Source organism: Tetranychus urticae, chromosome 2, assembly GCF_039701765.1.
Source record: "Tetranychus urticae isolate SD_2017Ah chromosome 2, NJAU_TeUrti_SD_1.0, whole genome shotgun sequence".
In the NCBI taxonomy this organism is placed as follows: Eukaryota; Metazoa; Arthropoda; class Arachnida; order Trombidiformes; family Tetranychidae; genus Tetranychus; species Tetranychus urticae.
Genome location: NC_142959.1, coordinates 11,174,439 through 11,191,170, shown reverse-complemented (window position 1 = coordinate 11,191,170; position 16,732 = coordinate 11,174,439). Strand labels below are relative to the sequence as shown.

Below are 16,732 nucleotides of genomic sequence, written 5' to 3'. Positions count from 1 at the left end.
AATCAAGTTTTGGTTTCGAATTCGATGACAACTCTTTGATCATTACAGAAAAAAAGCTAAAGATATAAATCTGCTAAAAAACTAAAAAAACCATTTCATAGTTATAATGAAAAGGGAAAAATTTTCTTTTGAATAAGTCTGTATTTTATTCAAGCTCGATTCCAAGAAATGGTCAATAAAACATAATATGGTTTAGAAAAATGATTGATAGTAAACTATGATTTTTCATTGTGAATAGGAATTATAACTCAACGAATATTTTCACTTCATTAGTAAAATGAAATTCCCTGGACAGAAAATTTCTATTTTCAATTTAACAAATTGAATAATCCTATGAATACGGACAAATTATAAAGAGATATCATATCGTTTTACACAAAAGTAAATGAAAAGAAAAGTTTCATTTCCTGGAAAAAAAGATTCTATTTTTATTTTGTGACGATTCTTTGCTTTTTTGCTTCTTTTTTTCTCGATTCAATAAATTTCTTGCAATTGTCAACAAACTGAATTAATAAAGTAAAGCAGTCTTTGAAGTTCAGAATAAAAAAGACAAGTTTACTTTTATTGTAATCTGAATCATTCTATTATTTCATTATTTTAGCTATCAATTACTACAAGTAATACAAAACTCTTTGATTGCCATCAAGTAAATATGTATTTATTTTTGAGAGATTAATTAAAGTATAATTCAACCTGATTAAATTGTCACAATTAAGTTAAACAAACTAATATTTATCACAAAAAGCTTTTAGGAATCAGACATGAGAGCTACTGCCATCTTGTTGTGCATCATTAAGTATTAATAATCAAATCATAAATCGGTGCAACTTTCATTCCATGAAATTCATGGTGAAAGTTTTATGAAAATTTCTTTCACCGAAACAAGTTCCCTCTATCTGTACTAGATGGAAACTGAATACTAAAACATAAACAAAAACATTTTGATTCACATTTTATTATGTCTCTTAGTTGCGATCAACCGACATGTTACAATTGACAGGTTGATCAACTTTAAAAAATGCGCTTTGATTCAATTAATTTTGTGTTTGTTTGTGGTAACTCATCTCTTTGGGTAAGCTTCATTGAATTGTGTCAAGCATAACGATGTTCAATCTTTCTTAAAATTCAACATGATTAAATTCATGAGGATTATTACATCATTATTCACCTAGTTAAATACCTTTTTATCTTGGTTTGTTAATCAGCTGTTATTTTTAATTTTTAGGAACATGATTCGTTATGGAGTTCATCTAAACCCGGATTAACACAATGTTTCAAGAGGACAATACTTAATTGGTTGCCAACGATTTTTCTTTGGTTTTTTTGTTTCTTTGAATTTTTAAGGATCGCTAAAGTGAAAAACAAGACAATTAAATGGAATCGCCATAATTTTATTCGTGTAATTTTATCGTTGGCTTATATATTTTTGAATGACTTACAATTTGGACGCATACTTTACAAGTCAGCAGATTCAATAACTCCTGTTGATTTACATGTCCCTTTGGCTAATGTTGCATCTCTCGTAAGTAATAGCTTGTCATGCCATCCATACATGATACTTGACTTTAATTGAATTAACCAATGTATGTTGTAATTGTTTGATAATGATATGTAAAACTTTGCATTGTGATTAGTTATTGTCGAGAGTAGATGCAATTCAATTTCTGTCTACTCAACTTCATGGGAAGTTTGATAATAATAACATGGTTTTGTGATATCTTTTCACTTATTTTTCTTATTACAGACATTAATCATTTTCTTCTTCTATTACCACCGACTTCTTGGAATCCATACCAGTGCTGTAATATGGATTTATTGTTTTTTACAAACAATTACTACATTTTTAATCACTTATCAAACGTGGATTGACGCACAAAATCATTCAACATTTGAATTTATCATATTTAACTTCCAATTTGGTGTGATTTTATCACTCCTGATTGTTATTTCATTTGCTGATGGACCAATTATTAATGTTGAATATCTGGCGACCAATGAGCAAGTTGATGTAGAAAGCAAACATTTGATTCCAGAAAATGAAGTATCATTCCTTAATCAGCTAACCTTTTGGTGGTTCAATAGTTTAATATTTCTTGGCAGAAAAAGAGAAACAACTATCGATGATCTCTGGGATCTTCCAGATGACAGCAAAACTGAAAACCTTTACAAATCATTTGAAGCTGATATGTCAAAAGCCAAAAGAGGATCAAAGACAAGTATTAATTTAGTATCAGCTTTGTTGAAAAAATTTTGGGGACATTTGGTTTTGCTATCAATTATTCAATTTTTGACCAATATTTTGTCTCTGATCTCTCCCCTTTTTATAAAGTAAGTTTCTGAATGTTTAGCATGTGCATCTCAATTCACCTATTATGAATTTTTCTTTTTTTCAGATTGCTGATAAATTTTATTGAGAAAAAATCATCGGTTCCAATATGGCATGGATTCATGATTGCTGGTTCAATGTTTATCGTTTCGTGCATTGAAAATCTGATTAATGCTCAAGATTCATATTTGCACAATACTGTCGGAGAAAAGGTTTTTGCAATCATTTGTGCATCAATATTCAGAAAATCCCTTTATCTTGGCGCTAAAGCAAAGAAAAAAGTATCTTCTGGTAAAATAGTTAATTTGATGACATCTGATTCTCAGAAATTTTATTCTATGATGTTTTCATTGAATGACATATGGTCTATCCCGTTACGAATTATTTGCAGTTTGCTTATTCTTTATTCTGAATTGGGATACTCGGCATTTGTCGCGATATTCATTGTAATTGGTGCATCTTTAACAGTGGAATTTATATCGAAACTAAATACGAAGTTGCGTCAAGATCACAGCAAAATAAACGACAAAAGAATCGAATCTATTTACGAAATACTTAACAGTATTCGCATAATCAAATTCTATGTCTGGGAAGAATCTTTCATCAAAAAAACCAATAAGCTAAGAAAAGAAGAGATGGAACTTTCGAGAAAAATGACTTACATGGATTCCTTGTCCTCATTTTTCTGGACCTTTTCATCCTCGATGGTTTCTGTTGGAACCTTTGCTGTTTATGTTTTGGTTCAAGGAGGAATACTTACAGCGCAAAAAGCTTTCGTCTCTTTATCCTATCTATCAAACCTTAAATCAGACCTGATTCGTCTTTTTTACTTCATAATATCTCTAAGAAAGGTATACAGCTGCGAAAATGGAGTTAGACCTCGATACCATATCTTTGGCGCATTGTTTGGTATCCAAGCATACCGATAGTCAATTTTTTGAGATAAATTTTTGCTAATCAACATCGATTCAGTGCCTTGACCAATGAGTCTTGAGTTGATGTTGATTAGCAAAAATTTATCTCAAAAAATTGACTATCGGTATGCTTGGATACCAAACAATGCGCCAAAGATATGGTATCGAGGTCTAACTCCATTTTCGCAGCTGTATAATAGTCCTCATTATCTAACTAAAGATTGGATCAACATTTTATTATTTCCATAACTCTAATTCATTTAGAAAAGACAACTATAAAACGATCACCAAGTGTGCTAAATTTAATCATTATTAATGCATTTTTACTAATTTATGTCTTTTGTTTCTTACAGGATTTAGAATCTATTAAAAGGGTTAATGAATTTTTGAATCTCGATGAACTTGATTCGTATGTAACGCGATATCTTAGTGAATATGATATTTCTGTCGAAAATGCTGACTTTAAATGGAGCAAAAAACGAAAGAGTAAAAAAAAGTTTATGGACAAGTCTCAGGATGATTCGAGGGGTGATTCAGATGATTCAGACGGTTCAGAGAACGAAAAAGAATCTGTTTCCCCTTTTTATACAGAACCAGATTTAAAAAATATCAACATGAATGTTAAACCAGGCTCATTTGTGGCGATTGTTGGATCTGTTGGCTCAGGAAAAAGTTCATTATTAAGTGCAATTTTGGGTGAAATGGAGAAAGTTTCAGGCCTTGTCAACATCAATGGAAAATCGAAGATTGCTTTTGTTTCACAGCAAGCATGGATTCAAAATGCAACTATACGTGATAATATTTTATTTGAAAACCCTTTCAATAAAACTAGATATGAAGAGATTATTTCAGTTTGTGCTCTTGAACCTGATCTTGCTTATTTACCTAAAGGAGATAAAACTGAAATTGGTGAAAAAGGTATCAACCTTTCTGGTGGCCAAAAACAGAGAATCAGTTTAGCACGAGCTTGTTATAGTGATGCTGACATATTCATTATGGATGATCCGTTGAGTGCTGTTGATGCTCATGTGTCTAAACATCTATTCAACCGAATGTTGAACTCAAAAAGCGGGATTCTCCGGGATAAAACTCGAGTTTTAGTCACAAATAAATTGGATATTTTATCTAATGTTGACTATATTTATGTGCTCAACAATGGTCGAACAAGTGAAGCTGGAACTTATCAGGAGTTGGTTAATTCAAGAGGAGATTTCTATAATTTAGTAAAACAATTTACTTTTACTTCGGATGAAAAAAATTCTGATGAATATATCCAAGTTATAAACAAAGAAATATCATTGGTACATGATGAAGAGGAAATAATGGCAAATGAACATAAAGGAGATAAAGAGAAAGATCCAGAGGAAGATACAAAAACCGGAAGAGTGAAATGGCCTGTATATCTGGAATATTTCAAAATGATCTCATTCTTTTGGATTGCTGTTATAGTAATATCAAAGCTTTTGTCGTCTTGTTCATCTTTAATATCTGATATTTGGTTATCCAAGTGGTCAGTTGATCACTTATCGAGTGACTTTTCACCAAACTCTGTCAAAATGAGACTTGCAGTTTATGCTGGTTTAGAACTCTCTCAAGGTTAATATCGTTTGTAAATATTTTGTGCTTTATTTTAGAATTTAATTTAGAAAACATTTTAATGCGAGCAATCATGATTTCAGGTCTTTTAACAGTTATGGATTGTTTGGTTTTTTTTCATGGATCATTAAATTTAGCTATTAAAATTCACCAGAATTTATTATTTGGAATTCTTCGAGCTCCTATCGCCTTCTTTGACCGCACTTCCACTGGCAGTATAATTACTCTTTTCTCAAGGGATTTGGAGCTAGCAGATTCAAGTCTACTTCAATGCACACTGTGAGTATGAACTTTTTTGAATTTCCTACTACAAATTGTATTTGGAAATAACTTAAAATATCAAATTTATTAAATTGAAATACATTTATCGATAGTAAACACCAGTCACAAATGTCCAGGCTGCATAGATACGTGTTTATTATTTCAAGCTTATTTTTATTATTTGCATAGGATTAACCAATTTATTATATTTCAAATCTTCTTATTTCAGGATGTTTTTCAGTTCTCTGGTACACGCAATATCTCATTACGCTGTTATATTCTTTAACATACCGTTATTGATTTTTGTTCTCATACCAATTTGTTTGCTTGATTGGTATATTCAGCGCATTCATAATCCTCTATCGCGTCAACTTCAACGCATTTCTTCCAGTGCTAGTTCGCCCATCTATTCGCATTTTAGTGAAACTTTGAATGGTTTGAATACAATTCAAGCTTTTGGCGCAACTGGTCGATTCATATCAAAATTTTCACAGAAATATGATAGAAACGTAATCCATTCCATAGCATGTTCTGTCTCTAGCATATGGCTCGACATAAGATTGAATTTTTGTGGCCATTTGATAAAATTATTTGCCGTTATATTTGTTGTACTCAGACGAGAATCCATTGACTCTGGTGTTGTTGGACTTATATTGACATATGCTCTTAATGTAACCAGTTCGTTTTCCCTATTAGTACGATATCCTTCGTACATTGAGTCCAATGCAATTGGTTTTGAACGTTTATTAAGTTATTCAAAATTGGAAAGTGAAGCTGATTGGTATAAAGGTAAAATTGAACCAGAAGATAGTTGGCCTGAAAAAGGATAAATAAAGTTTGATCGCTATGAAACTCGTTATTCTCCTAAAAATGAGCCTGTTTTGAAAGGGATAACAGCTCATATTAAAACCAAAGAAAAGATTGGAATCGTTGGAAGAACTGGAGCTGGAAAATCAACAATAACATTATCTCTATTTAGACTCCTGGAACCATCAAGCGGAGCAATTTATATTGATAATTACAATATAATTGATTTGCCATTGCATTTTTTGCGATCTCGTCTTGCAATCATACCTCAAGATCCGGTCCTTTTTGCTGGTACATTAAGATTCAATCTGGATCCTTTCAGCCAAAATTCAGATAATGATATTTGGTCAGCACTTTCCCTCGTTTACCTCAAAGATTATTTCAACAAAATTGGTGAAGATCTTGATTATAATATTGATAAAGATGGCGCAAATTTGAGTGTTGGCCAGAAACAACTTCTTTGTTTAGCTCGAGCATTACTAAAAAATTCTAAAATTCTGAGTAAGTAATTAACTAAATTTCGTTAGTATATTATGTGAATAGTATCATTAGGATGACCAAATCGGATTAATAATACATATTTTGTTCAATTCTAGTTCTTGACGAAGCCACAGCAGCAATTGACTTGGAAACTGATAATTTGATACAGAAGACAATTCGCTCACAATTTAAAGATTGTACAATTTTAACCATTGCCCATCGATTGCATACCATTTTAGATTCTGATCGAGTAATGGTTTTAGATAATGGACAAATTGTTGAATTCGATGTGCCTAAAATTTTATTGGACAACAAAGAATCCGTTTTTTATTCTCTTGCCAAAGATGATAAACTTATTTGATACTAATTTCAATATTTTATTCTTAAGTTGAACAATTTTTGCTCAATTATTACATTTTTTACTGCAACTAATGAATGAAAATAATCATTTAGTTAAATTATTTACTTTTGTATGATGATATTTCGTTAAAATAAAATATTTCTTTATATACAGCCACGGTAAAATTTATACACCAGAAGAGGAATTCGTACCGAAATTTTCTTGTCAATTTTGTCTAAGGGGATACACGAGATGTGACCGGACGATCGATCATGAAACCCGTGGTTGCAGCGCGAGGGGTGCCGTACGGCATAATTGTGAATTCTTCGGCTGCAAGCCCGAAGACGATTGTCCGGGTTCTATGGACATGGCCGACTACATTGAGCCTCCTGACTTACGGACAACAAATTCAGGAAGAAAGAGCGGTACGGGTAAAAACAAAGCAAATGAATTGTAACCATGTCTTAATTTGCATAAAAAAACTAAATTTTGTCAGAATATTGCATTTTATTAAAATACAAAATTGAATCTTTTTAGTTGCTAGCCTTTTCTACGTGTTAAGAGGAACTGTTTGGTATCATTATGGCCGAAATTGCTCCAATAGTTTTTGAAAAATTAGGAGAACAAAATATTAAAAACTGGTAATGTGCAAATTTTGAAATTGAAGTTTAAAAATGAGTTGAAATTGAAATTATTGTGGCTTATTTTTCACCAACAGCGTGTGTTTCAAGTAACGATCAATATGTGTTACTTGTGAAGGAACTTACAAAGATGTGTTCGCAAGTTCCTTCGGACGCGATTTCCATTTTACTAGGAGATTTTAATGCTTATCATTCTACCTGGTCTGACGAGAACTGTAGGAACAGCCTTAAACGAACCAAAGGTGAGGTTCTGAAATATTTTACTGAAAAAGCTTGACTCATGGTCGTTAATTCCTGCCAACCAAATTGTTTCCGAGGAATGACTGAAACCGTAAACGATCTGGTTTTTGTTAATCAGGCGATGTTAAGTGGTTTGAGTTTTTGTGAAACCACTGAACATCTTGGTGGTTCTGATCATTGGATGGTCCGGCTACAGTTTGATTATGACGGAATTTTTCAATATTCAAAAGTAAGGCACATTTACATTCTTGGTGTAACTGTGCAAAATGGGCGGGCGTTTCTCGCTGAAAACGCTTCACGAAACGGAAGTGAAGCTCGAGGATACACAACAGATGGACAAGCTTCCGGTCCTTCGTGATTTCCAGGTGTCGCATCCGGTGTGCAGTACCCGGATTGTGGTTTTAACCCATAAACTCAAATAGTTCAAGTTAATTATTAATAATGATGCTAAAAAGAAATGAAAACAAATGTATTGAAAATTGTAAGCAGGAAAAGTAAATGAATTAATTGAATTTGTAAAACCATTAAATAATAAGATACATAAAAAAATAAAAAGAACTGGTAAATAATTAACGGGTAACTTACTGTTATAGTGATGTCTTTTGAGTGTTATAGTGATGTAGTTTAAATAACCTCAAGCTATCTAACGATCGGGTCTTTTCTTTGTCCTTTTAGACTTTCTTGTGGTTTGAACTTCCACTTCTGAAGGTTCACTCTCCGCACTAGTCTCACCAAAGTATTCTGCTATATCATCAGATGAGTCGCGAGCTACTCCGTCAGATTCTGAAAGACAAGCTTTTTCTATTTGATAGTGATAGGGCTTTAGTCTAGAGACATGGACTAAGCTGGTCTTATTTTTATTTTCATCCAAAAGCTTGTAAGTGTTCAGCCCGGTTCTTGCTAATACTTTATAAGGTCCTGAAAAGGCATGTAGAAGTTTTTAGGACTGTAGACAAAATTGCCAATCATTCTGTTTCGTATCAACATACATAGAGATCATGGTAGCTAAAGTCTCATTAAACCTTTCTGTTAACCTGTTTGTTGCCGGGTGATAGGCCGTGATACGAGTATGTTTAGATGAAAAAAGTTTTATAATTGATAAGGCTTTAGTATGCCTCCCCCTCTGATCATAATGAAATTTTAAATGCATCCTTATTTCATCATGAAAATTGAAAAATTCATTTATGAAGTCTGAACTTGCGAAAATGCGTACTTGCGGTGATACCGGAAATGGACGATATCTCAGCTCATACACAATATATTTGCATTTCGATAATTGTAACATATAGAACTCCATTCGTTCTTTGTAATAATAGGTCATGCAGGGAAATCGGCGCATGCGCGAAGAAAAATTCCATTAAAATATGTGAAAAACCGATAGAAAGCCACCTCAAAGTACGATTTTGATAGATTCATAAATAGAAAATGTTTTGCAAGGTGATATTAATAACCGCTTGATGGCAGCTTTTTTTTAAATTAAGTCACAGCTAAGTGTGATACACTTCAGTCTGTTTTGTTCTTTGAACTGTTAACTTCAAATTTTTGAATCTTGAATTTTGAAATTTTTCATCAAAATTTTCCAGCCTAGTCATGTTGGTCCTATAGAGAACTTGAAAAATAATAAACTCTGGTGCTGCTTGTGAGTTCGCACGATCTAAAGGGTTTTACGATCCAGCCTTGAGTGCCCACAACACAGGTGCGAAATGAAACTCTATGCTGAACGAGGGCCTTATGGAACTTTCCGCTGCGCGCACATTAAGCAACACACATCTGGAAGAACATCAGAAAGGAGCTGCGCTTGGGGAACTTGGTTTGAGAACCAGAATTGTAAAATCGAGAATATTCTACGACTTATGTTTGCATATTTTCGTGATTTAAGTTATGTGCAGGCAATCGAGGAGACAAATGCTTCTTCAGCAACTGTCTCTGAATACTTCTGGCGATGCCACGAAATAATTTCTGAAACTTTTGTTGAAGAAGAAGAAGGACGAGGCAAAATTGGTGGACCTGGCAAGATCGTCCAGATTGACGAAGGCAAATTCGGTCGCAGAAGATACCACCGCGGAAGACTCATAGAGGGACATTGGGTCCTGGGTATTATTGAAGATGGCTCCGAAAATTTGCAATTAGAGGTTTGCCCTGATAATTTGCTGATTTTCTGTCTTCTTTAATCGAAAAGCATGTTGAACTAGGTTCAACAATTCATACAGATGGATACTCCAGATTGAGCGCTATGGGTTATGATTATAAGAGAGTCAACCAAAAAAAGGAATTCGTGACCGCCGAAGGAGTCCACACGAATCATAGCAAGCTGTCGACTTATGCGGGCTTATTTTAGGTTTATTGAAGGCGAGTAAGCAGAGACGACTACGCTGACTACGTAGTTGAGTAACAATGGAGAAGGTGGTGTAAAAAAGACCAGATATTCTTCGAAAACCTTCTCGAATGCATTGCTAAAGCTTATCCCGTAGAATAAGCGAATAATTCAGGTTGGAGCGGCCTGAAAAAAACAGCCAACTAAGAAGAAGGAAAACTTCCAAAACCTCTCATCATTGGTAGAGTGACTCTTTTTTTGATTCTACCGTGAAAGGTTGCAGCTAGCGACCCCAGGTTTTTTGTAAACATGTTTTCTCCTACCGATTAATTGTTTGAAACAGGTTTTGAAATTTCGAAAATTTTTCAATTTCTAATGGGATGCAACTTTTAACTACAAAATGACTGCATTAACAAGAAATCAATGTGCATTTTATATTAAAGCTTATTATGTGCCTGGTGAGAGTTATGCTGATGCTTGTAGAGCAATGAGCTCTTAATGGAAGCATGTTGTGATGCCACATTCAAACACAATGAAAAGAGTAATCGACAAGTTTAGAAAAATGGGTTATAATTGATCTACGAACGCATCCTAAGCCATGCCCTGTTTTAACACCAGAAAATATCGAGACAGTTAGGAAATACTTCGCAAAAAAACCCTCGTGCTTCCGTCAGGAAATCTGCTGCACTATTGAACATGTCTAGAGAAACATTGAGGTACTACTTGAGGAAAAATTCTTCGGCTGTTTCCCTACAAAATTTCAACAGCTCGGCGTTTAACAGAGGCATCGAAATTAGCCCGACAAACATTTTGTGGGCAGATTTTAGGTGAAATCCATGGAGAGACGGCGCCTTTCAACAGAATCATCTTCACTGATGAAGAACATTTCTATCTGGATGGTTTCGTAAACCGACAAAAATATCGTTTTTGGGGAAGTGAACGTCCTGTATTCCAACTTGAGAAAAACCTCAATCCAGCTAAAGTGACATTCTGGGCTGCATTCACCATCCATGGAGTTTTTCTTCACCACTTCACGAAAACTGTTAATTATGAGCGGTACTGTAAGCTGCTTACTGAGAAATGGATCCCAGTAGCCAGTGAAAAAGGTGTTATTGACGGTTGGTACTTTATGCAGGATGGTGCTCCACCTCACCGTACTAGAGATGCTTTCAATATTCTGCATCAACATTACGGTAACAGAGTGATTGCCTATGGTTCTCCAAAATAGGTGGTGGAATTGATTGGCCACCTTACAGTCCGGATCTCACGTCATGTGACTATTACCTTTGGGGTTATTTGAAAGACGCAGCTTATCGTGCAGCTTTAAAAACCCTTGAAGAACTTATTGCGTCTGTTTATTCATCATCATCAACTTTATCCCATGAAAAACTCAACAAAGTTATAGAAAATTTCACCAAAAGGCTCGAATATTGCTGTATGCAAAATGGAGGACATTTTGAGAAAATTCATCACTGATGGATCGCATTTCTGCCTCAATAAATTGAAAAATTGAATTCTTGAAATATGTAATGTAAAATCCCATAGAAAATTGTAAATTTTTCGAAATTTCAAAACCTATTTCAAACATGTTTGCTAAAAACCTGGGGTTGCTAGCTGCAAACGTTCGCGGTAAAATTAAAAAAAGTCTCTCGGTTATGATTTGTCGCATTGTACTATAAACTCAGTATAATATAACAATAATTTGAATAGTGATTTTCCTATGTCTTAACCTTACTTTATACATAACAAACTTTAACTTGTAACCCTTTGGTCTCAATAGGGACATATATAAGGCCCTATGGTCAACCATATTTTGTCTCCACTAATAAAGTTATTCCAAAGTAACTCCCTCTGTTGTCTTTCTATCTAGCTTCCTTTTTACAAGAGTTGCGATAGTTTTTTCTTCCTTTCTTTGACTCTTGAACGCTCTGAACCGTCACAATGCAATCATATTTAGTAAAGTAAATCGTAAAAGTAAGTGAAGTGAAGTAAAAGTAAATCGTGAAGTAAACATTTCATTTATTGTTGGCTTTAAAAGCGAAATATTTCTTCTTCTTTCACATGAAAACTGTGCATACGCAGCATATACTAGGTGTTCGGATGAACTATCCCTACATTGGCGCGTTTATAATTTTCAAATTAGCGCCATACAAAACTTTAACATTTTTTCTATCGAATGGCTCATGTCATATCTCTCTAGTATTCATAGTTGCTGAGTTATGAACGCGCTAATGTAGGGATAGTTCATCCGAACACCTAGTACTCTCTGGCTTATTATCATTACTTTCGCTTCAGTTTAATAATTGAACTTCTTGTATCAAGTTTAAATTTTTCGTGTTTTCAATTTAACATGGCTTCAAGTTCTGCATCAACGGAAAAATTTTCATCGACACATAAGGTCGTAAATATGACCATACAGTTGCTGCTCCCACTAATACATGGTTCGAAAACTTGCATACAGGCGTTAAACAACGTCTAATTATAACTTACTGCTTTTCTGCCGGCTTTTACTTTCAACAGATAATGAATGAAGCGAGCATCAAAGACACGACTGTTTCATCAGAAACCATAAGTGAAGTCTTCTATTACTGCCGAGAAGTCTGTATGGCTACTTTTGACTCAATATACACTTAGTGGTGATGGAATCGTGGTGGAAATAGAAGAGTGCAAAATTGGGAAGTGGAAATATAACAGAGGAAGGATAGTAGAAAGGCAATGGATTCTTGGAATGATAGAGCGTAAAGGTAAAAAAGCAAATCGATTGGAAATTTGCCCTAATAATTGCCGGAGTCATGATAAATTGCTTCCATAAATTCAGAAGCACGTTAAACCCAGTACTGAGATACACACTGACCTTTGGAAAGGTTATTCCAATATTGATGACCACAGATAGAGCCATAAAATAGTGAACCACAGTGAAAATTTTTAGGACCAACAACTGGTGCTTACGCACAGAATGTTAAGTGATGGAAGTGATTTACATTTGTTAAGTGTTAATTACGAATTATTAATTAATTATGAATAAAGTGCAAGAGGATGTTCAACATTATGATACAGAAGATCCAGGGATTCATCTGGTTCTGAAGTTAGTGATTCTTCATCCTCTTATGTCCCATCACCGGTTGAAAAACCAGTTCCTCTGCAAAAGAAATTTAAGCTTTGATCAAATGAAAAGAATAATTGCATATTGTGGCAAATATGCAACTACACCGTGTCTCAAAAGTCGTTTAACTTTTAAATTTGCTATTGGTGCGCCATCTGGTGTTTTTTGCGACCAGATTTTGTACTTCCTTTTCGGTCGGGAGATTCATAGAAAACGCATTTTCAGACTTTCAAAAAGTTTTTAAGAAAAATGTCTTGGACACCGGAAGAACGATTTTTTATGGCTAAATTTTATTATAATGCTTCTGCAGCTCAGGAAAGGTTCGAAACCCACTTTAAAATTAAAAAGGAAAATTTACTAACCATTCAAACGATCTCTAAGTAAGTTCAAAAAAGTGTTTTTTCAAGTTTTTTTATATTTTTCTTCGCTTTTCATTTTTTAGATGGGCCAATGCTTTGGAAACACAGTTTTCCTTACTGGATGCAAATAAAGACCGAACTGGGAGACACCAACAGCAAGATCATCCGAAAATATGTAGCTTAAACTGTAAGACGTTTAATCGCAAGATTATGAAGTTGTAGCCAGTTGGCTTTGTTTGACTGCCAAAACTTCAAAGGATTTTCATTTTGAGGAAGAACATCAGATTCTAGGAAATGGACCCTAACCCATTGTGCATTCCAGCAGTTGGATCTGAATGTTTTTTTGCTTTTCTATCATAAATTTCCCATATTCCATCTTCAACTTCAAAATTAAATATTTTTTGAGTCAATTGAACAGAATTCAATTGTTCATTTAAATCAGAAACCGCTAAAGCGCAATTAGATGTTGAACTGAAAGCGAACTCCTTGAAACGTGGATCTAACAATACTGCAAAGCTCATTAGTTTGTTTTTTCAATCTCACCAAAAAGGTTCTTCAAACCTTCAATCAATCTATTTATTAAACCTCTAGCTATAGGATTTATTGATCTATTTGTTGATTTTTCAAGGAACAAAATTACACTACTAACCAATTGAATGATCCAGGATACAGTGAAATAATTATCACCTGAAATATCATCAGTTATTTCATAAAAAGGCTCAAGAGTTTTTTCAATTTCAGACAAAATACTGATTTCAATGTCATCAAGGTCGAGTTCCCGTTTTAAATGCTTCAATAGTACCAATGAGATATCTTTTTGCATTATAAGATAGCGCTGTATCATTAAAAAAGTTGAGTTCCAACGAGTAACAACATCTTGAATCAATTTCAAAGGCTCATCCGTATTATTCGCTCGATGATTCCGAAGACTATCCATTAATATTGCACTTTTCTTGAAAGCTGTTACAATATTACGAACTTTCTCAACTAAATCAGATAACAAAAGACTGTTTTCCAATCCATCCTCCACAACGAGATTCAAACAATGAGCAACACAATGAATAAATGATAAATGAATGAAATGAATAAATGAAATGATAAACTGTTCCAAATAACCCACCAAGCTATTTTTTGTCCACATTGTCTGATTAACCTCCACCTGAAAAGATAAATATAATAAATTAGAAAAATTAGTCAATATTTCAATTTAATTAACTTATTAATCAATATTAAAAGTCAATATTTTGTTATAGCCATTAAAATGGTAAAAGTCATCCTGGCGACCCATGACTTTTTTCAGAACCGAAAATCGGACAAACAAGCTTCATACATTTTTGAAATAAGCATCTTTTATTTGATGTATAAAACATCATTGTAGCATGAATAGTGTAAAGAATATCACTATACTTCAACTGGAGTGCATGTAAACATTAGGCCCTAGAACTTGGGCCAACAAGATAAGATTTTAGCGAGGGTCCACTGATAAGAAATAGGAATCTTATCTAGGGAACTAGGGAACTAATAAATGGGTAAAAGGGACAAATAAACAAATAAGAGTTCTGCATTTTAACAAAGATAATGAGTACAAATACAGTTTTCGTATTCTAAATTCACACTAACTTTAGCTCGCTTTTTGACAGTCTTTTATACCGTGGTGTTATAAAATTAACTCCGAACGTTTGAACTTTAATAGAAAAAAAACTAATAGGAATTTCAAGGAGTTCAATACATCATTTTGTAGAGGGAACTTTAGAATGTCAGGGCACGATATTTTCAAAATGCTCGCCTTCTGTTTGGTGGAGCAGTTCAAGCCGCTTGACAAAGTTTTGCATTACACGTTTTAGCAAATCTGGTGTTATTTTATCAAGTGCTTTGGCGATTGTTTTTTTGAGTTGGTCCAGGGTTTTTGGTGATGATCTGTACACTTCTTCCTTGAGGATTCCCCAGAGAGCGAAATCGCATGGATTCAAGTCAGGACTCCGTGCAGGCCAAGCGATTTCCTCTCCATCCTCTGATTCGAACCCTAAACCAATTACTCGGTCTCCAAACTTGGCACGAATGGCGTTTTTGACTGCAACAGTACGGTGACAAGTTGCTCCATCTTGTTGGTAATAATAACAGTCAACAGCATCGTGTCCGGACATGTAGGGAAAGGCGAAATCGTTCAACATTTCGAGGTATGCTTGACCGTTGATGATTCCGTCAAAGAAACAAGCGCCTGTGTGTCCGGCTCCACAGATTCCCATCCAAATGGTGACGTATTCAGGATGCAGTGGTTTAGTTTCAGGCATATAAGGTGCTTCCTTACCCCAAATTCGGTGATTTTGTTTGTTGACGAACCCGTTCAGATAAAAGTGAGCTTCATCGGAAAACCAGATTTTGTACGGATCAATGTATCCGTCGTGAATCTTCTTTAGCATGAGGTCGGCAAATGCAAGCCTGTTTGCAAAATCAGTCTTGGTTAGGAACTGGCACACCTGGATTTTATATGCTTTGAAATCTAAATCTTCATGCATCATTTGCCAAACGGCGTACAAATTGATTCCAGTTTTTGCGGAACAGCCTCGCAAAGTTGGTAGACGGTTGTTTTTGAAATAGAGTCGAACTTTCTCTATATTTTCCGGTGTATGGACTGTTGTTGGTTGGCCAGCTTTACCTTTATAATCGTCATGGACGCTGCCAGTCGCCAAGAATTTTTCATAAACGGATTTAATGGTTTTATCGGATGGAGGATTTTCCAAATTAAATTTCGCTTTGAATCGTCGCTGGACCTCTAAACAATTCTGGCATGTATGGTACTCCAGCACTGCAAACGTCTTCCATTCAGTGGGCACTTTTGGTCGCATGATTTTGGCCTTAAATTTACGGAATAGGCAAATTTTTTTAATAACAGTTTTTTTCAAGAAAAAATCGAACCGAAATGTTCACTAACCTTTATTTACTGGTGTCGAAGTCAAAAACACAAAAAAAATCAATAAACAAGCAACAAATAATTCTGAATAAAACTAGTGAAATTTTAGCTTTTGCCAAAGAAAAACAAAATGGCGGATCATCTGGTTAGTTCAGGTCACCTGACCTCTAAGTTGCTGCGTGCGCTATCTATTGTTGCTTTTTTGAGACCTCTAGCTCAAGTAGTTGCCGAAAAATTCAAATTCAAACTTTCGGAGTTAATTTTATAACACCCTATATTAGCGATCGCACTCACTTAGGGGCTCCCGAGGCTAACCAGTAAACAATTCTTGGAATTGTTTACAACTTGTCTTTCCCATATATTTCCTAGAATTGTTTACTTGGTGTTTGTTCGGTGTCTCAAATTAAGTCAAGGGTCCATTTGGGTACAGGGGTCATGAG

General features: G+C 34.5%; 1 protein-coding gene and 1 pseudogene across 2 annotated transcripts; both read left to right on the top strand.

Annotated features, from left to right (window-relative positions):
* Positions 1-912: 912 nt before the first annotated feature.
* Positions 913-5,935, top strand: LOC107359865 (ATP-binding cassette sub-family C member 3). The gene is made up of 7 exons (XM_015926450.3): positions 913-1,072; positions 1,226-1,522; positions 1,745-2,328; positions 2,394-3,177; positions 3,594-4,836; positions 4,920-5,115; positions 5,327-5,935. Exons 1-7 carry the CDS (start codon positions 1,019-1,021, stop codon positions 5,925-5,927), a joined length of 3,759 nt encoding a protein of 1,252 aa, XP_015781936.2. The 5' UTR covers positions 913-1,018; the 3' UTR covers positions 5,928-5,935.
* On the top strand, positions 5,934-6,897 carry LOC149093883 (ATP-binding cassette sub-family C member 2 pseudogene; annotated as a pseudogene). Its single transcript, XR_016198634.1, has 2 exons — positions 5,934-6,405; positions 6,501-6,897. The product of XR_016198634.1 is annotated as an ATP-binding cassette sub-family C member 2 pseudogene (transcript).
* The last annotated feature ends 9,835 nt before the right edge of the window (positions 6,898-16,732 follow it).